This window comes from Chaetodon auriga, chromosome 24 (assembly GCF_051107435.1).
Source record: "Chaetodon auriga isolate fChaAug3 chromosome 24, fChaAug3.hap1, whole genome shotgun sequence".
Taxonomy (NCBI): domain Eukaryota; kingdom Metazoa; phylum Chordata; class Actinopteri; order Chaetodontiformes; family Chaetodontidae; genus Chaetodon; species Chaetodon auriga.
In genome coordinates, this window is record NC_135097.1 from 10,247,815 (window position 1) to 10,274,526 (window position 26,712).

At 43.1% G+C, this 26,712-nt stretch overlaps 1 protein-coding gene across 1 annotated transcript in view; it reads right to left on the minus strand.

The window, feature by feature from the left end:
- Positions 1-8,032: 8,032 nt before the first annotated feature.
- Positions 8,033-26,712, minus strand: part of synpo2a (synaptopodin 2a) — a 28,833-nt gene continuing 10,153 nt past the window's right edge. Inside the window, exons 4-8 of the mRNA XM_076725063.1 lie at positions 22,680-26,113; positions 18,736-19,337; positions 13,407-13,496; positions 10,748-10,886; positions 8,033-8,172 (exon numbers count right to left, since the gene is read on the minus strand). Coding sequence (XP_076581178.1) covers positions 10,826-10,886; positions 13,407-13,496; positions 18,736-19,337; positions 22,680-26,113 — 4,187 coding nt within the window. The 3' untranslated portion in view covers positions 8,033-8,172; positions 10,748-10,825. The remainder of the gene's footprint in view (positions 8,173-10,747; positions 10,887-13,406; positions 13,497-18,735; positions 19,338-22,679; positions 26,114-26,712) is intronic.

Genomic DNA, 26,712 nt, shown 5'->3' on the forward strand with positions numbered 1-26,712 from the left:
ATTCACTTTTGGTGGTGTGTTGTGTCACCTTCTTCAAAACCCTCAAAATAAGCCTAGATGCTTAATTAGATAGATCAGCTCTAAGATCAAGCCCGTCGGTTATTCTAACAGACCATATGTCCGACAAGCGTAGGTTGTGTTAAAGGAAAAACTGCCTGCTTTCCAGAGAAAATCAACACAGTCACTCATGAGGGCTGAGGAAACTGCATGCAGTGATCGAGTGTGCGGTGAGGGGTCACAATATATCAGTGCGGTCCAGCCTTTCCCCAGGAAGTACTTGAAAGGGTCCATTGAGGAGACAATTTCCCTCTCTGCACATTTCCTCAAGGGACATATAATGCTTCCTTTTGAAATATAAAAAAGTTCAAGAGAGTGGTAATAACCAGTTTGAGTGATGTGAACTTTAATAATCTTGCTGGAAAAGCATCTAATTTACCTTGTAACCCCTCACTGACTCACTACACTGAAATAACCCAGCAAACTTAAAGGCATTCTGGAGGGTAGATGTTAAGTTTTGGTAACTTTTTAGACAGGATTAACAAAAAAAAAAAAAAAGTATTCTGTTATCAGTGTGGTACTCTGAGCTCACATCGAGATGATCCACTTTATGATGTTGGACATTCCCACCCTGGCTGTAGGCCTCCTCACTTTGAAGTGCTGCCACTGAATATACTTGCCATAAATTATGGATCAGACCGCTCAAACAGATCAGGTCTTTAACAAGTTCCACAAATGTAAACTTTTCTTTTCTGACCTTGGTAGACAGCTTGCAATCCGGCCGCTGAATCTGACAATTTGTGCCCTGTCAGCATTGCTGCCTTACTGTGAGCCAAAAGTCTAAAAATGTCTGTATCATTGCACTGACACATCATTGCCTGGCTGGCGTGCACTTTGAATGACTTCTGCAGTCATCTTCTCATTGGCTTTCTGTCATGATTTATTCATTTTTGCCCCTTTATGTGTGCACTTCTTTGCCTGTATTGCTAATTCTGAAAGTATTTCAACCAGATTATCCGTGGAACTTGCTGGATGTGACTTTTAGATTAATTAGCGAGACTTTGCCAGCTCTGTAAGGAACACAGTGAATGTCCCGCTGAGAGTCGGTGCCGTTGCCCTGACTTCTCACCTTGAGAAAGCCCCAGTGAACAGCAAGAGATCTGCTGAACACAGTGGATAAACTCAGCTCAAATGACAAAGCTGCGTCCTCCGCTTTGCCTGTTTGCCCTTTTTACTGTTTCACCAACACCAACGACAACAACACCACAACATATCAACTTTGAGGAGTCAAGTGTACTCTTGATATGTTTTATTTTGCTGTTTCTGTCTTTACACATGCTACCAGTGTCTTTTTTCTCTCCTAGATGGATTCATTGATGATGTTGATTGGGTCACTGGGCAGCTGAATTCCATTTCACCCATAGGTTCTGTGCCATTTGAAGGGATATTTTTAGCCCTGTTGTGTGGCTTGTCAATCCATACTTAATGTACTCTATAACCCCACCCGGAGACACAATGGCAAAACAGGGAAACAATTCAGAAACAGACTTTTTTTTAAAAGTCTGCCCTTTCAGTGTGGTCTGCAAAGTGAACTACACGAGGTTGAAATGCTGCTGGTATCACCTGCTGTTGGAGCAACTGCGCAGTTTAAGTGTCGAGTTCAAATGTAAACTTAATCAGCTCTTTTCTGAGTCCAAGTAATAATAAATGCCCTAGTTTGTGTATGCGCATGCAAACCCAGATGTGTGTGATACCATGGGAAATGCAAATAATTCAAATGGAACAGCTTGTACAAATAAAAAGTAATATGAGGACGTAAGTTGTCCTGCTCCATACACACAAACAAGTATTTGTAAGAAGGCATTTGTGTGTGAGATTGTCGATCACGGTTCCTGGATTTCAATGAAAATGCCCTTTTTGTCTCTTTCTTCAAAAACTGCACAAAGTGGAATGAGTAAAGAAAGCAAAGCTTGCAATGTTTTCTGTGAACATCATCTGTTGTGTTACTATTGAATTACGACTAATGAGATACCGCACAGCAGTGAATGCCCTGCTGTTACGTAAGAGATTAGACATGCTCCAACGCCACGATGGGGGCCATAGGAGGCAACGCCTCTTAAGCAACTCGCGCTATATTTAACCGGGGATTAAAATAAGGTAATGATGAGTTTTGTGGAACGAAACCAATCCTCAAGTTTCTAAAGAACAATGAAGTCAGCGGGTGTTGGTGAGGACTTTTTGTTCAAGTACAACTGACATCTGGACATTAATTTCAGTCCAGTCAAATTTCAAAATAAGGGCCTGCAGAAAACATCAAAGAATCCCTGATAAGATCCAACAACAAAAAATCCTTTGCATCTTTTCTACATTGTATATCGCTCACTAGAATGGTATTTGTGTGCTATCATGATGACTTTGCATGACCACAAACACAGCATGGGTGTATTTCATAACACTCTGCCGGAGCAGGTGAGCGCTTTTTTCAGGGCCAGAGGAAAAGACTCAATCTGTGTATATTTATTTAACATTTTGTTCATTTGTAGTAATTCACCTTTTCTTTCTCTGCCCCGTGTAGGACTGTGTTCATTGTTTTACTGCAGAAAAGTGGATGACATAAGCATCATTTTTTGGCAACTGCCCATGTTACATTAATTCTGGAGTGCAGCCAAAGCGGTGACTGTGATATATTTCACTGCTGTGTTTGAGTATCTGTGGTAGCTGCAGCGCACAGGAGAAGCATGCTATCGCCACAGTGCTGTCTATTAGGGAAAGTAATACCCTTCATTGGCTAAGATAAGACACATTAATTATTCTTTCCCCAGCAACATCATCAAAAATGGGCTACCTCCTCCTTATCTCCACATTAAGGACAGTTAAAGCTATTCTCTGCTCTTTCCTGTGTTAGATGAGTTTTCCTTGTCACCTAAAGGTCTCAGTGTGACAGTTTGTTTGCTTACTGGTTGAGTTAGAAGTTGTAAGTTAATAATTCTTCACTGACTATTAACCAAAGAGAAGAGGTTAACATATGTTGAGCAGTCAGGAATATAGATGAGCCTCCTGAGGTAACAGTCAGAGGCTGGATTACTGTGAGAGAACACAGTTCTAATTGGTCTCAAGGGATTTTGCAAGTAAACAGGAACGCAATTTTGAATGTTCGTTTGTCCAAACAGGCTAATTACTGGCCTTGCTGTGTGCACCCTTCCATACCGTGGTCACTACAGCGGTGACTTTTTGTGTACTTAACCTCCCTTCACTCGATGAAAATGAGCGCATGTTACTCAACAATAATTTTCTGTATTCATTTGTGCAACAAAATTGAAGATTAACTCCTGTACTCACCTTGTGATACCATCCAAACAAATCTCCCCCACAAACTTACACACAAGCGTACCCGTCATTGCTTATGGATGGACGCGTGCGCACACAGGCATCCACCCTCGCACGCCCGGCTGACACTTGATGGATTGAACATTTTCTCAGAGCGAAACATAGTTCAACCCGTTGCGTCATTTCACCTCATTTCAGGAGTGGAATGTGTGCCCCCCGTCCCCCTTTGCCTCACCTCGTCAACAACCCGACACCACCCTACTGACCCCCGAGATGCTTTATTTTCACTCATATTTTTAGACATCCCATTGCACTTTTCCTGTGAGAATGACCACCTGCTGCGCACATCCATCACGAGGCAAGTTCGAGGTAGAACTAAAATGTTGACAGTCGTTTATGGATTTATGGATCAGGGGGTCACTTCAACACAACGTCACAAGTAAATACTAGATTTCCAGCATTCATGGTGGAAAATCTGTGCATCAACTGCCCGTTCAAGGAGGTGTGTCTGTCTGCTAAAACCTTTGACAGAAGCACGCATTTCCTTCTAAATTCAGCTCATTCAACATATTTGTTTTCTCACCTTGCGCATTCTTAAAGAAGCCCTTCTGGATTATTGGCTGGTCAGGTGGCTCAACCTTTCAGCAGCTGTCTGTGTCAGCAGCACACTGCACACTCAGTGTTGCGGTGCTGTGTGTGCAGATGGAAACCCGAGGGATTTCAGCTTTACAACATGACAGTGAATGCAACAGCAGCAGAGTTCATTGTGAACTGCTGATAAAGAGGCTGAAGGCCAGCTGCTCGGTTTTAGACTGAGCTGGGTCACAGAGTGTAACACACGAGATGAGTGATGAAACTGAACTGAACTTGACTCTCACTTCTACCTGTTGAGTACAAAAAAAAAATACCTAGCATGTTCCCATCTTGTCAGGCGTCATCTTACATAACACTTGGTCACTCCAATCTAAGATCCTTATCAGGTGCCTTGTGCTTGAGGTCACTCAGGCTCCACCTTGCCGTCACCTCATTTTCATTGACGCTCTTATCCGCGGTGACTGAGAAGGACTAAACACAACAGACTTCCTGTTCAGGGACACTACAAGAGTCGATAACTGCAAATAACTTTTCAGTATGGGACAGTCTGCTATAGGCCATCCTCTCATCCAGAGAGAACAGCAGACCTCACAGCCTATAATCCAGTGTCCTGTGCCTACTGTGCCATCGCATGCCAAGCCAAACACGCCTGAGGGGAAACTGGTTGCATTTAGAGACTAATAATCGAATCGTCTGGCTCCCCGACCCTCAGCCTACGCTATTGTCTCTGCCAACAATATTTCCGTTGGTGCATTTTGATAATGGCTACAATCAAAGTTCAAAGAGAGTTCATGCCTGCCCTTGATAAACACTGCTCAATATTGACTATGGTACTTGGCAGAGCTACCGGCCCTGTCGGATGCTGGCTGCTGTACACACCATTCTCCCGAGGAGTCTGGCAGGAGGGACTCGGTAGGACTCCAAAAGGGAGTGGCACCGGGAGCCGCACATTCCAAAGGATCTCCGACAGAGGCGAGGAATGCTGATGCTGGACTTACTCACATGGCTGAAGGAACGGCATTTCCTAATTCATTTTTGGGAGACAGAGACGACTTCAATAACTTTTTACAAAACCAAGCAAATCTCTTCTTCAGACAAAGCGGTCTTCCAGAGTGCTCAAAGCCAGAAAAGCGTTCTCAAACACAGTTCTCATGAGAACTGCAGTGCAAATGTTTGGAGCAAACAAATTTTCATTTGTCATTTGCAGGATCATGTTGCATCTCTTACACTGTTCATTTTAATTGCACCACTGCAGCTGAAAGTGTGACAAAAAAACCTGGAAAGACCCAACATACCCACAATAAGCAGACACTGGCTTATAGAACCAATTCTTTACAGGAACACACTGCGTTTGTCACATGGTTTGCAAACAACACCCATAACTGACTTATCTGATGTTATACTGGATGTCTCAGTCATGCATCACCCTGCCATGTTATCTAGGTATTCGCCCTTCCTCAAGCCACATATGCATCAATCGGATTGGACCTTTAAATCCAAGTTCTCATGACTGTACATCAGCGGTGGAACGTATATAATTTTGAGGCACTTGTAGAACATACTTCACTTGAGTATTTCCATTTCATGTTAAATGTTACTTTACACTTGTACTCCACTCCATCTCAGAGGAAAATATTGTTCTTGTGAAGGGGTCCCTCGTAACCGCATTTCTTTTTGTATTCAGAACTTTTATGAACCAGACAATCAATTGATTGATGGAGAAAATAATCAGCAGATTAATCCACAATGGACAAAATCATTAATGGCAGTCAAAAATCAACTAACTACAGTAATAGCCTGCTTTTACATTTATGCATGAGTAATAATAATTTAATAATCTAATATATGATACAATCAGAGGAGACATTTTCTGCATTGAGTACTTTTAAGTGGAGTTTTCTCCTTACTTTCACTTAAATAAAGGATCTGAATACTTACATTTTATGCCAAATCTGCAGTTACGAGTAGCAACCTAATACTCTAAAAGGTCAAAGCACTTTAATATGTGGTCACAGGTGAAATGAGTGGATAAGCTCTTTTATGGCTTTAACCTTGCGGCAGGTGGACTCAAATGGTCACTGATTGCACAGGAAGAGGATGATAATGTAAATGGAAAAGTAAAAGAGCTGGAAAAGGGCTGCAAAATATCTGACCTTCTCCGGTGCCTCAGGTTATCTTAAGTTATTCAAATATCTCTGTCAGCTAAGAAGCAGCAGTAAATGTGCCAAAGTGTTGAAGACAGTGAATAGACACGTGCGTACAAACATCTCGAACACCATCCTTGAACATTACTCCTTAAAAGCAATTTGCACTGCAGCAACAAGCTAGCATGTCAGCTGTGTTGGTGTAATACAAGTTGTTTACTTCATCATAATCTGTTTCCAATGAAGCATAACACTGCAAATATTGTCTACAAGTACTCAAACACCTCATTGAAGTAAAATTAAATCCTGTCTTCTTTTTGCTGAATTATACACCATTAAACTACTGTGCCTTGTCTGTGCATCTTTTGTAAAAACCTGCTGGCAGCTTCCAGTCAGTCAAGTCTGTTTGCTCAGGCCCGTTATCTCTGAGATAAATTCCTCAGCGCTGCAGTAATAAACATACAGACAGATAAGGAGTGGGCACAGCTCATCAAGCAGCTCTCCCATCAATCCCACTCCTTTGACTGGGCATAGCCAAAAGATGAGAGACACATCAGTCAAGCCGCTCACGTCAGTGAAGCAGATTTGATTTGTCAGGCGGTGTAACCTTGAGGCGTGTTACAGTGGCTCACATGTATCTTTGGCCTCTCACACGATGTGATAAGTGATGGGTTTGCATATGACTATAACACGCAGGCGAAGCATCATTCAAGCGAGCCCTCGGTGTAGCTCAGGCCAACTCACTGTGAAATGATTACCTGAGGGCATGTTGTGGAATATGTTACAGATTCACATCTATGTCCAAAACTTTTTTTTTTTTTTTTTTTTTTTTTTGTGGTGGCAGGAAATGAAATTGAAGCGTACAAAGTAAAAAAAAAACTTACAAAAAATAACTTGGACATGTTGAATTCTATGCCATTTTATTGAGCAAAAAACTAAAATACTCTTGTGCACATTAATATACAGCAAATTTCATTTTTTCCTGTCATGTCTGTGCCTAGTGTACAGGATGATTACTTTCCTCTTGAGTTTAGTGCAATAGTTATCATCCCTGGAAAAACCAACAATGCTGCATTCATGGCAGCTTGAACCAGCGACGCCCAACAGGACACTTTCTCCCACCCTGACTCTGTTTTGACCAAAACATTACCCTGCTCACCACAACCTCTGGTGCAGCAACTAAGTAGACAGCATCTCTGTGTGACCTCATTATGGGTTCAAAGGTCGTCTGACTCAGGGATGAGCGCAGGCTCAAGGGAAATGTTAGGGACCACGACTGGATCGCCCGCTGACACCCACCCCAGAGCAGATCTGTTGAAGGAGGGTCGATTTACCCCTGCGTCCCCCTGGAGCGCGGTGTAGTCCGGGAGGGGTTCCACCTCGAGGGTCTTGATGGGAGCAGGTCTGGGTGCTTTGCTAAAGCCACCGAATGGGGTCGCCACCCTGGAGGTGATGGAGTGACAGTGTTTTAATAGTAGTCATCATGTGCTAGTGAGAGGGACAGCAGTGACATTTGAAGTGATGCAACTAATTAAAGCAAAAGCAAAGACTTTGACCAGGGGACACGTTCTAAGAGATAGCTGTTTTTCGAGTACATTGTCCAGTATGAGTTAGATGAAGGACAGTGTTTGTTTTGCTCACTCAGCATTTGCATGCATATAATAAATTAAAGCAGGGCTATGTCAAGTTTGAATAACAAAATATCCCGATTTTCCTCTTCTGAGTGAAAAGCTGAATTTAGAAGCCATAGAGAGCACCCCTGCTCAGTTCAATGCACGTATGGGTTGAGCTGCTGCAGCCTTACTTGGTCTGTTATGACCAGTAGCTCCTGGTGGCTAATGTTAACATGTTGTTTCTATCAATGTCGCCTTTTGTGGCCATTTTTCTACTATTCATGACTTGCCTGTCCACCTGTAAGATTGTTACCTGTTGAAACATTTGTATCCTGGTAGGTCTGGTCGGGGCTCCGGTTCAGGCATGCAGGTGATGAGAGTGTCAGCCAAGGCCGGGTCACTGGTGATGGCCAGCTGCCATGGTGATTGGTAGGACTTTGGTACAGCTGTAGAGTTGAACTTCTCTGGGGGGATATCTTTCAAAGGACCTCTGTAACCTGGGTGGGTTTACAGAGAAGACAGTGATTGGCAATAGGCTTTTCATATGTCAGATAAAGAGCGGGGGATTTTTGTTTGTTTTCTTTTAGTGTGCAAAATCTAGTTACTCATATTTTTCAGTGTATTTTTCCAAACCTATTCTGGCGCCAGAGTTGGGTAAATTCCCCACAGTTGGTTGATAATGAAGTGAAACTGAGCCAAATTCAAAACTATTTCTTTAACGACAACAAGCAAACATGCTGCCCAAAGACAGCTGATCCTTCCCTTGATTTCCAGTCGTATAAAACGATCACAGACCAGTCAGCTGGTCATGAGTAAGCCTGAGTAGGAGTGCATGCAGTTTGCTGATAACTCATCATATGATTTCTGGGTAGTAAAGTTTACAAAATTACACTCTTGTTGCCATTTGGAGCTTTAAACTACCTAGTATTACGTGCAATTTAAGCAATCTTTTTTTGTAACACTGATTTCAAGATTTGGGGTGTGTGTGTCTGTGTGTTTGTGTACTGCCCGTGTTGTGGAGACATAAATCCGTTGACACAGTCACATTGTGGAGTCCCACCTTCTTTAAACACAAGGAAGGGTTTTTGGTGTTTTCAGGGTGAAGACTTAGGTTAATGTTAGGGTTAGGGTGAGTCTCCAGGAAATGAATGTAAGCGTATGTAATGTCCCCAAAAGTGATGAAAACCTAGTGTGTGTGTTTGTGTGTGTGTGTATGTGTGTGAGAGAGAGAGTGAGAGAGAGAGAAGATGAGTGAGGAAAGAGGATTGAACGGTTCAGTTACAAAGAAAGAGAAAACAGAAAACAATTAAAATATGTTAAAATATTCAGAGCATCAAAAAAATCAATACATATCTTTATTGTTATGTCACTCACTGCAATGCACTGCTGTTTTTTTAACCTCTTTATTCCTTGTTAAAGTTCACAGCAAAGCAAATCAAGAGGCAGCTTCCCTATGTTTCTGTGTGTGTGTGTGTGTGTGTGTGTGTGTGTGTGTACTGTATGTGCATGCCTGCATGTATGTCTTCCCACGTACTCTATGTGTGTTGATGGGAGAGACCTATCCAAAGCACTATCCTTCAAACCCAGCACTTCACTCAGGGGGGCTTGCAAGCTCAGGCATTACATAACACGGGCCGTCGTGTCACGTCCTAACCTCTCACAATGAACAATCCCCCTTCCTGAGTTTATGTTTTGCCCTGAGGAGGAAGCAGGGGAGACCAAACAGACCTGCGGGGAAGTTTACAGATTTTGGGGGGAATCTATTACAAAACATTGGATAAAAGATCGTCTGAGGCCACGGACGATTGTTCTTGCGGTTGCGCATTTGGCTGACTTGATATTTTTGTGGGAGAGGACTGCCACACAGCCGGCTACTCTGTGTGGAGATGAAAGCGGGAGCCCAGAAAGCCCTGAAAGGACAGAGGGAAAGAGGGGCAGGCTGGCTTTTAGCACATAAAGGGCTTTTCAAGCTTTCTCAAACACTCAAATGTGGCAACGTGAAGAAATGTGGTCCTATAACTAAAGGCACATTTCATGTTTTTCTCTGCTTTGTTTTGAAAATTTGTACGAAAAAGCTGAAATGCAAACATACAACAGTGCATTTTTCGAAAGCTTTAACAGCTATCACATCCTCTGGTAAACCAAGACTTGACAAGCTCAAACTTTCCACACTGTCAGCATATTATCTGCCAATTAGAATCCAGAGTGTTCACTGTCTGTCATTATAGCTTGGTTAAAACATTTTTTCTTCCAGTACGGGGGCATGGAACATGATGAGTGTGCTATTTTAAGAGTCCTTACCATTTGATACCTGATGCACTTTGGCCTGATTTCTGTTACAGCTGGAGTGACTTCATTCAGACACTGAAGGGTGGTGTCTGGTCCGAAGCTCCAGAAATAACACCGCACCCCTGTGAGGTCGTACTCATCCCTAAATCAGTATATCGCTTTTGTGTCAACTGGGCAGAACTGAAACAGGAGGGAGGATGTGACTGATGGTATCAGTGGCACGAGAGGCAAACAGGAAACACTTCCCGTGGGTAAAACTCAACAATTCTGTGAAAGATGGTCAAAGCTGATTGTGAACGATGAGGGGTTAGAGAAAAAAAAAAAAAGAGCGAGAGAGAGGGGGAATGAGAGAAAAAGGGAATGTGGAGGAGCAGACATGAAACAAAGGAGCGGGATGAAGACAGAAAGGAGGCAGGCGGAGAGAGGAGGAACAAAAACGTGTAATCGCACTCTGCCCGAGGCCAGCAGATTCCAGGCAAGAAGAAAATGTTTTCCTACACGATCAAAGCCTGCGCAAGCACAAACAATGAAGAGCAGTTGAATCCTTATCAAAACACGGCACATCCAGTGCTTTGTGGAGAGCACATCCACACAGTCGATCCACCTGGAGCAGGACCGCTTCTCATCAGCTGCACAGTACATTCAGTGCATTGGCGTGTTTCGAAAAACTGCCCTGGTGGCAGGTGACCTGAATTTTTAACCTGCCAAAGACAAACTTTTTCCCTGCATTTGGCAGGTGCTAATTCCATCCCCTGGCATTCCCTGGTCGCCGGTGTTACCTACCGGGGGCGATACTGTCTGGATTTGGCACCATTGTTTTTTCTGGCGTGTCAGACGGCGCTTCAGGTGGTTGGTCGTCACCTAAGTTCTTCTCGCCGCTGTGGCTGTCTGTGGCGTTCTCGGTTTGAGAAACCAGTGCGTCCTGAAAGACAGACGGAAGAAGTGAATTAATATAAGTCCAACATTCACTCTCAAACACCACCTTTAATTCACAAAAGGACCAATGTGGACATACTACACTTGCTGAGGAAGATTGGGTGATAAAACCACAATCTCAGCAACCAATATAGAAGAGAGAAGTCCTGAAAGTGCTCAGAAAAATTTAAGATCTACATTTCAATGGCAGCTGAACAAACTAAATCTGCTCAGGAAGGTCACATCACATGACTGACAGCTCTGCATCAGCTATCACAGTAAGCGGACCATATGGTGAGGTTTCTATCTCATGGTACATTGAATTCTTTTTTTTTTGACAGAATGGCCAAAATGATTGACTTTTTTTAAAGACTTATTTAGATGTGCTGAATTAAAATGAAAAATCTGACTTGCATGCGTCGTGCATCGATTTTACCTGTTATCCAACAACTACAAGAAGCAGAAGTGCGTTCGCTTTTTCTTTAACATTAGGAAACATTGCATTGTGGCCTGGAAAGTAATGTACTGAGGCCCGAACATCCAGCTTTCATCCCTCTGAAAGATATTTATGATGATCGACTCCAGGACTTCCTCAGGAAATGTTGACAACTTGAAACAAAATCCCTCGGTTGCCCCGAGCGATAAACAAACCAGAGATCCTTCTCACTTCAAAGATGAGGGGAAAAACTTCCCCGGGGAATAATAATAATAATTATATCTACGGACTTCAAGAGGGCAATTAAAAGTAGACAAGGGCAGCATACAACTAAATGAAAGAGAGTACAACTAGTGTTGATAATTAATTAGATTAAAAAAAAAAAATCTTTATCTGATCTTTATTTATTATTTATCTTGATCTTGATTAAATTTACCTGAGAACGTCAGAGCATTAATTGCTTTATGTGTGACCAGGTCGGGCTAAAGAAACTGCTGCGTTGGCACACTGCCCATCTATACACAAAGGGGCATTAATACAGGTACTTATGAGCAGCTGGAGGACTTTTAGCACTACTATTCCGCGCCGCTCCGTGTCTGTAGCACGAGTCACACAAACACTTCAAGCGCTTAATCTTTGCCACACATTCTTTGTCAGGATGTAAGGTATTGTGCGAATGTTTTTCGTGTGATGGAGGGAAAAGATGTGGTGAAAATGGATGACTGTGCATGACGAAAACACGCTCTGGCAGTGTGACAGAGTTACAATAACCCCTTTATCAAAGTGTGTTTAATGGTTGGCTGTGTGTGTTCAGACAAAGCAAATCAGGATATTATATATAGATGTGCTGGAAGGTGAATATTTTTTACCTTTGGGCAGAGTCAGGCTAGCTGTTTCCCCCTTCTTTCAGTCTTTATGCTAAGCTAAGCTAACGTCTCCTGTTGGCTCTGGCTCGAGATTTCCTATGACACGTTATTTAGATAGAATTGACTTTAAAACACGAGTTTTTTTTCCACAATGTTTTCCTATGTGTTCATTCAATCATGATTATTCGATCTCAGTCTCTGCTTACATTGAGCTGCTTGTTGTTGTCATTCTGGATGCTCTCAAAAGTGTATTTTTCTGAGCGTCTCTGGCGCATTTTGAAGAGGCGAGAGCCTCGGTTTGAGGCAAAAGACAGCTCGTCCAACATGATGTCCTTGGGCACGCTCACTTTCTTCCCAAGATCCATCTCTATATCTGGACACAAGGAGACAAACACAAGACTAAAGAGCCTGCGTGTACAATATAACATGCAAATAATGTCTGACAAGACAAATTTATCTTCCTATTTTCTATACTCCCACCGATCAAACCTCATTGAACACAAATTATATTCACACCCTGCTGGAAAAAGCCCTGCACATGGATTGCTGACTTGGTATTCCTGCCAATATGATGAACGAGGAATTATCTTCCCTCGTAATCCACTCATGTCCAGTGCTTGTTTTGTGGTTAGCGCCACATGCTAGCTACTGCATGCTGATCATGGAGATGTCACAGGCCTATATCCAAGTGTGAGACGTATAATTTGCCAGAATATCTCTCAGCTGTCAGTAGCCCTCAGACCCTCCCGATCCCAGCCGCACAGTTGTCCTCACCCTGAAATAGCGCGTTCAAAGGACAACGACAAAGGGATTAGTTACTTTGGCCCATAAAAGTATTCATTTGCTTATTTATAGTCATAGAAGGGAGGGTTGGCAACTGCTGCAAATGGTGGGCTCATACCTCCTATAAAGTGAATGTGGCCGCGTCCAGTGTGAGTGTGTGTGTGTGTGTGCCTGTGTTGGGCAGGGGGAGCTGGTGTTTATAGTGAAATTAATGTCTGAGAATCAAAAGTGTACTTTAAGTTAAGGCGCTAAATCCGTGTCTATGTTTATATGCGTGACAACAAGAGAATGCAGAGGGGTGAAAGGAGCAGGATGTGAGGAGAAGGGGAGAATGTGAGACGGAAACAGAAGCAAAGGAAGGATGAAATGAGAGAAAGAGGGAGAAAGTGAGAGGTCGGAGGGATTAAAAAACAAGGAGGTGAAGAGGAAATGATACAGCTACCTTCCTGGCCTTGAACCTCCCTGCAGATTGCTGCCGCCTGCATTTTCCTCTCCCTGGTTGTCATGGTGGAGAACTGTGACATGGCTGCCCCTGGGGAGTCAGGGGGTGAGGCAAAAAGTCACAGGAGACAGCGCACATCAGTACAGCCTGTTCACACTTACAACGAGACACAAAAGCAAGACAGCACGGCTGCATGTTGGCTATCGATTGGCCGACGTCAGACATCCTCACGACACCCACCGAAGCGGACAGAATTTATTGGAGCAGTGAAAAGGGCAAAGTTTGCACATCCCTTTAAATAACCTTGGGCTGTTAAACGCTAAGCACATGCTCTTCAGACATGGCAACCAGCTGTGTCAGGGGTCTGGGAATCAATATGTTTGAAATTACCCAAGTGGGCTGAAAGGACACAGATAGAGAACATGGTGCTGTCACAGCAAACATGTGAGACAGTGGATGAAACAGCAGTGAGCAGTCAGTGAACACAACAGAGACGTTTCATTCCAGTCCAACATACTTTTCCCAAAGTTTCTGGATGGAACAAAGGAGCATTTCATAGCAAATGAAAGAATGTCTTTTCACCATGCAAATCACTTCATCATTTGGAAATCATTGGGTTCAGCTCAGCAGATGAAAGGTTTCATTTTAGCTTCAACAAAGCAACACCAGAATCTTGTTATGCATTTTATGTATCTTTTTAATATATTGAGCATGAGAATCTGTGTGTTTGTATACTTGCTGCTATAAAAACAGGATATTTGCAGCATAAAAAATGTCAAGCTTTAAGACAAAAAGAAGATGCATTTATCAAAAACATATCAACATACATTCAAGCAAGCTGTGAGTGACAGGGAAATGGTGAGCGAACAACTGTACAACTGGTCGTGAGAGTGCAAGTGTCATGTAAGAACCAGACAGCACACCTGTGGAGAGCCCTGGTGATGGTTTACCTGTCCTGAAGGACCCTCGGGGGGGTCTCCTGTTGTGCCTGTCTCCTCGGGGTAGGAAGTCAGAAAGGTGAGAGCTGAGAGGGTCAGACTGGGTGGTGCGACCCGTGTGGGTGCTCGCACTCCCCGACACTGGGGCTTGTCGTGGGTGGAGGGGGCTGCAGCCTGGCACAACTGACTGAGTGACTGAATGAGTGGGTGGGTGGGTATCAGTTTGTTCTGTTGTCATTGGTATTTAGTTCACAAGCGGAGGGTCGACTAAATTTAGAGCGCTGCCACTACTGCTCTCTTTTCCCTCCATCTATCTCTCTCTCTCTGAGAGTGTTGTTCCACTTGCTCAGGACGGTCTATATGATTCGATTAAAAAATATAGGCCTAATTCCACATCCACAGTATCACAGCTGAACAACCTTGTGATTAAAAGTGTGAGAAAACTAGTTAGGAAGTGAACAGAAACACTTAAAAGTTAGGAATAATGGTTGAGACTCCACAGTTGGAATGGCTTAAAATCTAAGAAGCTGATACAGATAGCTAATAGTCACGGATACGTTTTAGGCTGAAGAGTTTGCTAAAACTAGAGATACATGGCTGAAATAGTTAAAGAGAAATGGCTGAAATAGGTAATAAACAGTTGAGAAACACAGCTAAAAGTATGCATAGATAACTGGAAGAGATAGACTTAATGGATAAACAGTGAAAAAAGGTTCAAAAGTTAATGGATATACATGGTTAAAAGTATAAACAGCTGAAACAAATAGTTGAAAGAATTGGATAAATTGTTGAAACAGCTAACGGTAATGGATAAACAGTTTACTAAAAGTAGAGGATAAATGGTTCAAATCACTCAAAATAATGGACAAGTAACAGAAATAGCTAGTGGTGTGAAGTAGTCGGCAGTGGTCATAGTAGAAAGGCAAACTTGACCGAACAGCCCTCAACATTAGTTCATTTGCATAACAGTATATATTAACATGTAGATCATTATAAATGTACGAAAATCAGTTGAAGGTGTCATATTTGGAACATTCTGGGTACTTGACTTGGTTGGGAACCACTAGTCTTTCTGATTCACCGAGACAAAGAGCAGTAATCTGTTGCAGTCTTGCAACACTGCAAATACACATGAAATAAAAAAGCATCAACGGCCTGAAAACCCTCTTAGAAACCCCTGACAAAGCTTTAACAACGAAAATATAGTTGTGTCAGCTGCAATTTTCTTTATCTGCGCTCCAGAATTGCAGTGCACAGCCAACAATAAATATACTCAGTGACATCCAGCATTGGGAACATGGCTCCCTCAGGGCCTGCAGACCAATCAGATACTATTTGTTTTAAACACCATCATGTGATATAGGCCTAATACAATTCATTCACCTTGTAGTCCTGTTACTATGTTTTAATTGACCTTGCCAAATGAAACTGGCCTCCTATATATTTCTTTACTTGGTAAAAGAGGCAAATAAAGGAAGACAGGTTGAGTTTGCAGCACCAAGTGGGGCAGGAAAGCAGAAGGTTGGATGTTAAAAGCAGCAAGTTCATTGGCAAACTCTAACGCCTGGCACAGAGAAAACTATGCCAGGAACCCCATACACTAAATTAAATATTTAAAGCCATTTGTGTTGCACTTTTTGATTCACACTCTCATTGCAGCTCCACCCTTTTAATCCTATCCTGCTCTCAAAATCTAAATTAGTCGGGAAATAATTTTCTGTTTATCATCTCCCTCAGTGTCCCTATCTCTCATTCTCTAATGGTTCAGCTACAGTAGGTACCCTCTGTTATTATGTAACTGGTGGTCACCATGGGAACAAGTCCCCACCAACCCCTCCCAACCCCCTCCCCTGGGTACAGCGTGAGACAACACATCATACGAAAAGCTTCATGGGATGGTACAGCAAGCAACAAATGGCCCAGAGCCAAGTATTTCATGCTTGGAACAGAGAGCAAAGAGCACAAAAACATGGTGCAAGTTGTGAAACAGTGCTATTTGGTTGTATTTATTTTGTAAAATGCTTCATGTTAATCCATATCTGAATTAGTCTGGAACAGAAATTGATTGCTGGTATTGTATTGTGGCCATTGTAAGTGTTGTTTGAATGGAAGCAACACAGTGTGATTATCACAGATACACCACAGTATGTCAGGATGCTGAGTGAGTCAGCTAAGACACAACACAATGCTGTGTGATCAATCTTATTTGTGTTTATGAGACTGCTTGGTGGGAATCACATTTGGACATTCTGTATACTCTGTGGAAATAAACAGCAACCTAGCTTTAGTCTTTGGAGGTGATTACAAGTCGATAACAAAATCCCAAACCAAACACAAACCACAAACCTAATACATACTGTAAGCAATTCTCCCAGTACCAGTAAACCAGTCATAAAGGAAAACAATTCTTTGTACTCACAACTAGGACTCATCAACATTCCTCAATTCAACTTTTACTCCCAACTACAACGTCAATTCCAAAAAACAGTTAAGACACTGTGTAAATAGAAACAGAATGTAATCATTTGCAAATCCTTTCCAACCTCAGCTGAATACAGCACAAACTGAGAAGCTTTATGGTTTTTATATAAACATACGCTTATTCTGAGTTTGATGCCAGCCACACATTTACGCATCACACAGTTCATCACTGCATCTACAACTGCAAGTTCAACCTTGACCATGTGAAGTATCTGAGATCGACAGCACAAAGCTCAAAAGCAAACATCTGTGATGTTATGTGGGTGTGTCAGTGCCCATGACATGGGTAGATGGTATCATTATTGCTGAAAGGTAAATAGAGGTTTCGGTGCGACACACGCTGCCATCCAGATGGAGTCTTTTTCAGGGACATTCCTGCTTATTTCAACAAGCCAATGCCAAGCCACACTGTGCACGTATTACACCAAAGTCTTTTCAGATGGTGGGGGTACTACACTGGCCTGGCTGCAGTTGAGATTTCTCTCCCATTGCAAATGCAAGACAGAACAGAGGCCACAGACTGTTGAGAAACAACAAGTTATATCAAGCAAGAAAGGGCCAGAATTTCACTTTTACAACTTAAACGGTCACTGTCCTCAGTTCCTGAATGCTTGCTGAGTGTTGCTAAAAGAAAATGTGATGTAATACAGTGCAGTGGAAAGCATTTCCCATCCCAGCTTGTTTAGAACATGGCATCAAATTCAGATTGAGTGCATGTTTACAAAAAAACAACAAAATTCATCAGTCTGAACATATATATGCAAATCATTGCATTCTTGTTTTTGGAATCAGGGTAGTAAAACTCCAACGTCCTTCTGCAAGCTAATCTGTTTTCATACACAATGTGCTGGAATGTGACAATTCAAAGGAAAAAAAGTCTTGGGAGTCTGTAACGGTCGAAAGAGATGTCCCATTTTCTGCCTCTCATCTTCCCTCTCCCTGTGAGTAATTAATGTCCACATGCTAATGCACTAATTAAAATGCACCTGGTAAATAAGTGAATTAATCTCACTTATGAGAGCTTACATAACGACGTGTCTGCCCACAACATGCTGAGTTATAGCGCTAACCTTTCCCCGAGCCTGAAGCCTCGCTTGTGATGCATCTCTAATTGTATTCTGACGGTGAAATGATTTCCTGATCCGAGAACACCATCCTCAGGTTTCATGGATTGAATATATATATATATATAAAAAGCCCCATCCTTCCAAAAAAAAGTGCACGATCACTGCAAGAACCAGCATGCTAGATACATACATCCACAGCACAAAATCAAACCTGCATGAACAGCAATTTCAAGGTCACTGTTTCTTCCTCCTTCTTAGCATCCTCACGTCTCTGTTCTCAGGATGGTATGATTACCTTTTATGTTCTGAAAGGGTCACTGAACAATGAACAGTTATGGTTATCTCCAGATATACTGTTATGATACATTCCAACAGATCTCTCTGCTTATTTTCCACTAAACACGTCAGACTCTACCTCCATTCTAACGAACATCCTCATCGCCTCATCTGATGAACTACAGGCCCACTTCAGTGTATTCACCAAGCTAGAAAGCGGTCAGTTAAATGTTAATGACATCATTTTTAAGTCTCCATACGTTGTTAAAGTAATAAACTATTTTCACGTTTGATTATGCCATGCAAAGATTTCATCTAATGTATTTTAAACTAAAGATTGAAGAGCAAAACATACAAAGCAGTTTTAGAAGTACAGCAATCTATCAATCATCATCAATCAATCATAATTCCAAATGTCCACTTCATTATGAGCTCATTCTCCTCACTCAACCATTTTACTGTTTGTTTAGATACTGATGAATTAAAAATGCTCTAACTGCACTTGAATGTGTGAATGAAATTGGATTTGACTCATTTTAAGGTCACACGGGCTCAGTTGTATCCTACCGCTTCAAACTCCAAGTGTTGCTGGTGTACACAGACTTGTAAGTTTGTTTTCCCAAGGGCCTCTTAGACTCAGAGTAGGACACTGAGGGCCCCGCATTTGCCTGTGCGGAAGACCTCTGAGGCTGCCACTGTCTGGGCAGAGACCTGTAACCAGCATGAGTGGCAGGGGTGGAGACGGTGCTCCTGGTTGGGGACACGAATGATGGCAGCGGAGCTCGACTCTGGCTGCGGCTTTGGCTCTGGTTCTGGCTCCACGTGTGGCTGCCTGTTTTCTGCGGGGCTTGGTAAGAAACCCTGGCCTTCCACTCTACTGGCGGCTCGGGCAGCATTTTGCGCTGGGCTGCCAAGCGAACATTTGAGGCGAGGGTTTGCTGGAGGTTCTGGAAAGTAAAGGCTTCATCCACCAGGCCCATGGGATGCCGGGAGGCGGCCTCCCAGGGCGAAATGGGTTTGTGGACCTTCTCCAGCCAGGATGTCTGTCTTGGTGGGGGAGTTTCGGAGGCCCGAGCCGGAGGCTTGGGGGAAGAAGAAGCCGAAGCTGACTTCTGGCCTGTGGATGGTATTCTGGCTGGTGGGGAAAGGGAGTAGCTCCTGCCAAGTGCCTGTAAAGTAAGATCCAGACATGTTTATTTTAGTAAGGGTTCATTTTTGTTTGGCTGACTAGCCCTAAGGCCAAATCAAATCAACTTGGAAAACACTGGAAAATAAAGAAGGTCTTTGTCAACACATTTCTTGCTGTGCTACAACACTCTCACACATTGTATCTAAAGTGAAAAGCATTCATTCTTTGTGTGTAGATATGTAAAACCATGAAATCGCCTGCAAAATAATTTACTGTTAAAGCTGGTAAAGGCTCGATGAAACTTAGTATTTCAAACTTTTTGTGGATTTAATTGTCCATTCCACTGTAAGCCTCCTCAACCCAGTGCTTGAGCATTTGTCCAAACAGAGTGAACAGCTCTCTTAATTCTTAGAACGGGCTCATGAGAGTGCATGAGCTTCCCAGAGTAAGCCACATTCAGCTTGTTGTCAGTGGATCTTGACAGCAAAGTGCAACAATAAGATGGTGAAACTGCAAAATGCTCGAAACTAAAATTTCCATTCGTATGCCTGGACAGCCGAGGGTTATGTCAGGTGACAAAGGAGGTCTGTGCCATTCTTTGACTTTGACATTAACATTCTGCTGGATATGACGGACATGCAGAGAAGTCAGGGCTAGTGCTGCCATCATCTGGTGAAAGATGTGTAAGATCAGCAGATGGCAAGAGGTGGCAAAAACAACAGAATAGAAGCGAGTGCAATCATTAAAAAGAAAGAAAGAAAGAAAGAAAGAAAGAAAGAAAGAAAGAAAGAAAGAAAGAGTCAAGGGGGAATAAATTCTCTGCTGACTCAGGTAGCTGGCCTAAAATGCCTCTGGCAGCTTTATCCTGGATTAGAGCGGACACAAGAATGTATGAGCAGATTAGAAGACGGTCTAAGGCCATATTTTCATTCTACCGAAGAAGATTGCCCAGATGACTATATATTTGCCTCACATTGTTTATGTCTATTATCTACCTGCCATTCTGCAAAAATTTAACATAAAATATATCACAGGGCATGAGCAAGTCTTTTGATGGTCCAAGACTGTGTGCGTTGAAACTGGTGCTCAAAATAGTCTACATGCACTGAAGTGTTACGCCTCTGTTTATCCAGATTTATGGTCAGGTTTCCTTTGGGGTCCTAGTTCTATAAGACAGTATATTTGAGAGTAGATGGTTGAAGTCATGTTTTAATCTTATCGATACATAAAGCATCTGTTGTGAATAAATTGTGAATAAAACGCAGATGATGTAAAGCATTAAGTAGCAGCATTTAGTAGTATCAGCATACATAATCTATTCATGTGTGGTCTCTGAACTTGGAGAAAATCCCCCTTTTTTTGAAAAAGAAAGAAAATGGTGTTCAGACGGCACTGGGGACACTTTTATAAGCCATATGAATCAAAACCTACAGAAATCTACAAACTCAAGACACCACTTTCTATTTAAAATTCCACTTAACACGTCACAACCATTTCTGAAAATGCATGACACACCATGGATATACATTTCAGCAGGGGCCCACTCACTTGACCTCCAGAATTATCCGGTGTGGTCGCTTGTATTCAGTGAAGTCACTGATCTAATAATACCCTTCAAAAATGCATCATCAGGTAGTCATGCTGCAGGAATGTGCTTCTCAAGCACTGGCCTCAATCGCTGTAAAAGTAGGTGATTCGGCTAATGAGGTGTTTCTGGCTGATGGTAACAAGCTCTTTACATCTTCATATATTTGATGGTGCTTGCACAGAAACTGATAGAACCTTAGCCAAAATGTTTGTCTGAACAAATCCGGAAAAACTTTGTCATTATTTATAGTGCAAGTGGAGGAGTGGTGAAGATCAGCAAGATGAAAAGAAAAGAGACTAGAAAAAGGAGAAACCCCAAAAGCATGCTCAAAGGACAAAAGAAAGGAAAGCCAAACAAGGATAAAAGACATTTTAATGGCACTGCAGTGAATCATACAGAAAGTGCACTATGAAGAGAAACACACAAAGGAAAAGGAAAAAGAAAAGAACATGAAGAACAAAAGCAGCCCTGTACCAAAAATATATTTGTGGAAAATTACCAGGCTGGGTGTCCTTTCAATAAATCTCTTTTGTTAATAATTTATCATCTATTCATATGAAACAAAAGCAGGAGAAGATGCATGAAGAGTGAAACTAGTGGAGTGGGCAATGTTATATATTTTCTGTTATCAGAAAAAAAAGACTTTTTATATCCTGTGCTAAAGCGGTTTCAGTGACTTAAGGTGAAATTTAAGCCTACTATCTCTGGACCTCAGCTCTCACTCCCATGAGGCAGTTTAAATATAGTTGCTAACATGATGCAACAGCTGTTAAAAAGCTTAAAATAAAATCAACCCACTGAAGTAGGTGCTCTGGAAAAGACACTGGGGAAAGCCACTGAAGAAGGTGTCTATTAATCAAACATTTGAAATTCAAGCAAGACATTGTTTGCTGACACTGTGTTCGTATTCCTGTATTCTCCAGCCTTCACTTGAAACTCCAGAGTTGTTACATAATCTCTGCACTTATGACATCATAGACATTGCAAATTTAGCCTTCTGCTTGGTATCATTACACGCACAGACCCCAACCTCCTCCCTCACTACGTTACATTTAGTTTATCAGATAAGGTTAGACACATTTCGCATTTTCTTCTTTTCAAAAATCAACATCCTGTTATCACTGTTAGGTACCACACTTCTGATTGCATTTTTCTCTCACTCCTTTCTTTCTGAGCACCATGCTCCCCTACATTTATATACTGCCACCACCTTCGATTCTTTTATTTAAAATTACATTAATTTATAATTATTTTCCATATGCATCATTTTCTGTGAATATGTCAAAATGCACATGTTTTATAAACACCTGTCTGCCTCATTTGTGTCTAATAAAATATACTCACATCCTGTTCTTATTCCTATGTTCTTACGCTGTTTGTGATGCCATTTGCATCAGCTCTCAAAACTTCAACCATCAAGCTCTGTCCTATCACAATAACAAGAGTGGGTAGAGGTGACAAAGGTTATTGTAACAGCAAGTTTGTGCTCAAAATAGTCCACTTCGTAGTGGACTACAAAAGCACCAACCCTTTGACTCAAGAAAACACTCAGCATGTCATGAATCTATAGCAGAATCACTCTTTATCAACTGCCGTAGGCTTCCACACCTGAGCGCAGCTCTTTTTAGCAGTAAATTTAGGTTTAGGAGCTGCTACAGTGCTGCCACCTGAAGCAGATTCGGGTCTCGCAGCTACAGGGAAACTAGGAGCAATATAGGTACTGGGAGGCTGTGGCTGGTAAGGTACTGAGGGAGTTGCCAAGTAGGGAGGGCTATTGGCTGGTTGGTAAGGGACCTGCGGTGCCTGTTGGTAGGGAGGGTTTGGAGACTGAGGAGCTTGGGGATGATAAGCAGGTGGTGCAGGTTGCTGATATTGTTGGTTATACACTTGCTGGTAAGGACCACCAGGAGGTTGTTGATAAGGGTTGGAAGGAGGATAAACTGGATTTTGCTGATAGTGGCCATCATGCATCATAGGTTGCATGGGCATCCCATAGGCTTGCTGGGGATATGGGGCATTAAATGGTACAGCTGGCTGGACAGGGGCCACTTGCTCATATCTAATTGGTTGGTTTTCAACAGGAGGGTTAGGAGGTGAACAGTCTGGCTTAGGTGCAGGGGGCTTGGCAGCCTCTGCTGCTGGGCCAAAGGTAAAGAGTGAGGAATTGAGTTGATAGGGTTGATGCTTCATAACATCTATGACGTTGAGGGGTTTGGGAGCGGGCTTTTGCTGTTCTTTGTCTTTTTTCTTGGCTTTGATTGAAGGGCTACTTGGAGGGGGCTGCTTTGTTGCTGCTGGAGGATAAGAAGGAGACTGAATAGGATTATATGCCCTTGGAGGCGGAGCACGTACATTTGGTGTATATTTCCACTCATTTGGTAAAGAAGCAGTTGGCGATGTTGACCGGCTTGCCTTGTTTGCTTGCACAGTCTCAGAGTCCACAACAAACTTCTCCATACGAGACTGTCTCTTGGCAAACATATCAGCTCCTTTTCCTCTGATGACTGGCATCTCAAAAGCTGAACCCAGGGATGATGGGTTTAAGACAGTGGCCATTGGGTTGATGGGTGATGAAGCCCTTTGACTAACAGTAAAAGAGTGCATTCGCTGTGGTGGGGGTGGAGGGGTTCGGTTTTGTGGGGCATTTTGTGGTGGATGCCAAGGTTTTGGAGAGGGACGTGTGTTCACCACTGACGTGGAAACATTCACATTCACAGGTGTTTGCTGTGACTGTGGTGCCCAGGCATTCACAGGTGTCTGAGGCTCTGTCTGAGCTGAAGGCCATGAATTCATTGGTGGTTGTGGTGAAGTCTTTGAAGTGGATTGTTGCCAGTTTGGCTGCGGTGCAGGCTGGGGTGGAACTGGTTGAGCCCAAGGTGCTTGATGTTGGGCCTGATTTTGCTCTTGGGCCCAAGAACTCATGGGTTGCTGACCATGTTCTGAAGGGTGCTGGGCCCATGACGGTTGGGATTGAGCCTGGACAGGTACTGGCGCCCATGGATTCAAATTCGCTTGGGGTTGTACTGGAGGTTGTGCTTGGGCTGCTTGGATCCAAGGTGGCTGAATTTGGGCTTGAGTTTGTGATGGAGGCCATGCATTAATTGAGGGTTGCTGTTGAGGCTGAGTTGAGACCCAAGGTGGTTGAGGCTGACTTGGTGCTTGTGCCTGTGGCCATGCTTGTTGTGGAGCCTGATGCTGTGATTGCTGAACCCACGGCGGTTGTTGCTGGGATTCTGGCTGAACCTGCTGAACCCATGAGGGCTGTGCTTGAGATTTTTGCTGGGGTTGTTGAACCCATGGTGGTTGATGCTGAGAGTGCGTTTGTGATGGTTGTGCCCATGGGGCCTGTGGCTGCATTGGTTGGTCTTGAAGTTGACCCCAAGTTGGTTGCATTTGCTGCAGATTTGGCTGCTCATGAGAGTGAGCCCAAGGTGGCTGAGATTGTGCATGCTCTTGAGGCTGACTCCAGGATGGTTGGTTTGGAGGGGTCCAGGCATTTGTAGGGGTTTGGGGCTGTACTTGTGTCTGAGTAGGCTGACCTGTCACCCAAGGTTGTGGTTTAGGGGACTGAGTAGGAGGTGGTTCCTGGGGTTCCACTTGAGATGGATGCCAAGAATTGGTAGATGGCTGTTGTTGTGCTTGTGTTTGTGCTGCAGCCCAGCTAGTCACAGGGACAGGCTCAGGCTGTAGGTTAGCATTCATATGACCATATTCTTGCTGAGCTGTCACTTGCAGAGGCTGCTGTTGAGATTCAGGCTCTGGGAGAGGCCATGTGTGTGGTTCCTCTGTGGTGCTGCTGGCAGGAACCTCCTGGGGGGCAGGAGGGGGAGAGGGTTCAGGGGCAGGTGCAGGGGTTGGCTCTAGTTCTGGAGCAGGGGTAGATTCTGTGGTGGGGGCTACAGCAGGTGTGGATACACTATTTTGAGCTTGTTGAGACATGTCCTGGTTGGTCACTTCTATCTGTGGGGACCAAGGAAGAGAGCTGGGGTTGATCAGCGGCTTTGGAGCTACTGGTGGAGGAGTCTTGTGTTTAACTGCAGATTGGAGGAAATTACATGCCTCAGCCCCAAGGCTAAGATAGTCTTCTTCAGGTCCTGACTCAAAACCCAATTTCTTATCACTCCTGTTGAGGAGGTTTAGCAATGCTGGGTTAGGTGATACTTTTGGTGCTTCCTTGAAAGTGAACATAGGCTTGCCAGAGTTTCTTTTCCTTGCATCCATCAAAAGGCCAGTTTTAATTGCAGGGGTAGAAATGCGCTCATCACGGGAAGCTATCTGCTCTCCTTGGCCCACAGAATCGTGATTGGTCCCACTCATTGCGGCAGAATAAGGGGTGGCCGCTATGTTTTCGACCGAAAAAGGCTTTGCAGTACGATTGCTGAAAGAACTCTGCATTTCACCGGTTTGATGCTGCACTGTGCCATTGATGTTTGTAGAATAGTGCTGCATTTGCTGTTGTGCTTGATGATATTCTTGCTGCTGCTGATACATTTGCTGTTGTTGATAATGCTGTTGTTCATACTGCTGCTGCTGCTGCTGCTGCTGCTGATACTGTTGTTGGTATTGCTGTTGTTGGTAGTTCTGTTGTTGTTCATAGTACTGCTGCTGATACTGTTGTTGCTGTTGGCTTTGTTGGTGTATATTTACATCCATGTAAGCATGACCCTCTGTTGTGGACTGCATGTAGGAGTGCTCCACTGTCTTCTTTTCAGCCTCCAGTACTCCTTCCACTGGCATCCCATGGCTCCTCAGCTCCTCGTGTTCAGCAGAAATCTCGTCCATTCTTTGACGCCGCTGGGCAAACATTAGGGCACCCTTGCCCTTGGTTTCAGGCAAACATTCCATCTTTGTTTTGTTGTTCAGGTTCCTTTCAATCTCAAGGAGACCCTTGTCCCAGTTGATAGTTAGCACACCTTTGCTGCTCTGGGCATTAGGGAGGAAATGCTTGTCTATTTCAGAAGGCACTAGGGTAAATTCAACAGTATGGGTTTCTTGTTTGTCGCCTTCGTTTTCCTCGTCGTCTTCGTCACTGTACTCTGTTTCGTCTTCTCCTGTGCCGTAGCTCACAAGTGTGTATTTCTTGGCCCTCTGTCGATGTTTCTTGAACATCAACAACCCCTTGTTGTTGGGGTTGGGCGGAGCAGCCGTAAGAAGGAGAGCAATGCGTTTACATTTGGACTTGGCCTCCTTCACCTGCTTCTCAGACAGACTCTCGCTTCGCCTGAGCCCTGTATAGAGAAGCAAAAGAGAGTTTTTAAAATATGGGGTCCTAGAGAGGTGATTCAAAATAAATACTTCTCTGGGAATGATTTCACCTGAAATTATCAGTTTTAACAATATACAGTGCAATAAAGATCAGCTCAAATTATTTTGTCAGGTTGGAATGTGTTTTGGAAAAAACTTTCTTTCCTCCATTGTCTCCACTACTAAAAGTATAAACTTAAGCTCTTTGGTCACTGACTGAAGGACCAGGCAGCACTTCCAGGCAGTCCACACTGCATCTGCACTGATAATGTAAATGTAGTTGACGAAATTACTTTAAATAATTAATGTGGAAAGCTACTTTTATTATATTCCAATTCTGAATATCAGTGATCCTGAATAACTTTGAAGAGTAAAAATAGAACTTGCACAAACAACATGGTGACAAATGTCAAAATTACATTTCAAAACAAAGTTAAGCAAGACACACAGCAATTAATTCCAGCATGTAACATTGCACTGGTTTTAAAGCTCCAGCCCATGTTCTCAGTTAAAGCAGAGGCAGAAATGACAACAGACTAACAACTAACAACAAATACTGCATGCACTGTTGAACTGATCTGAA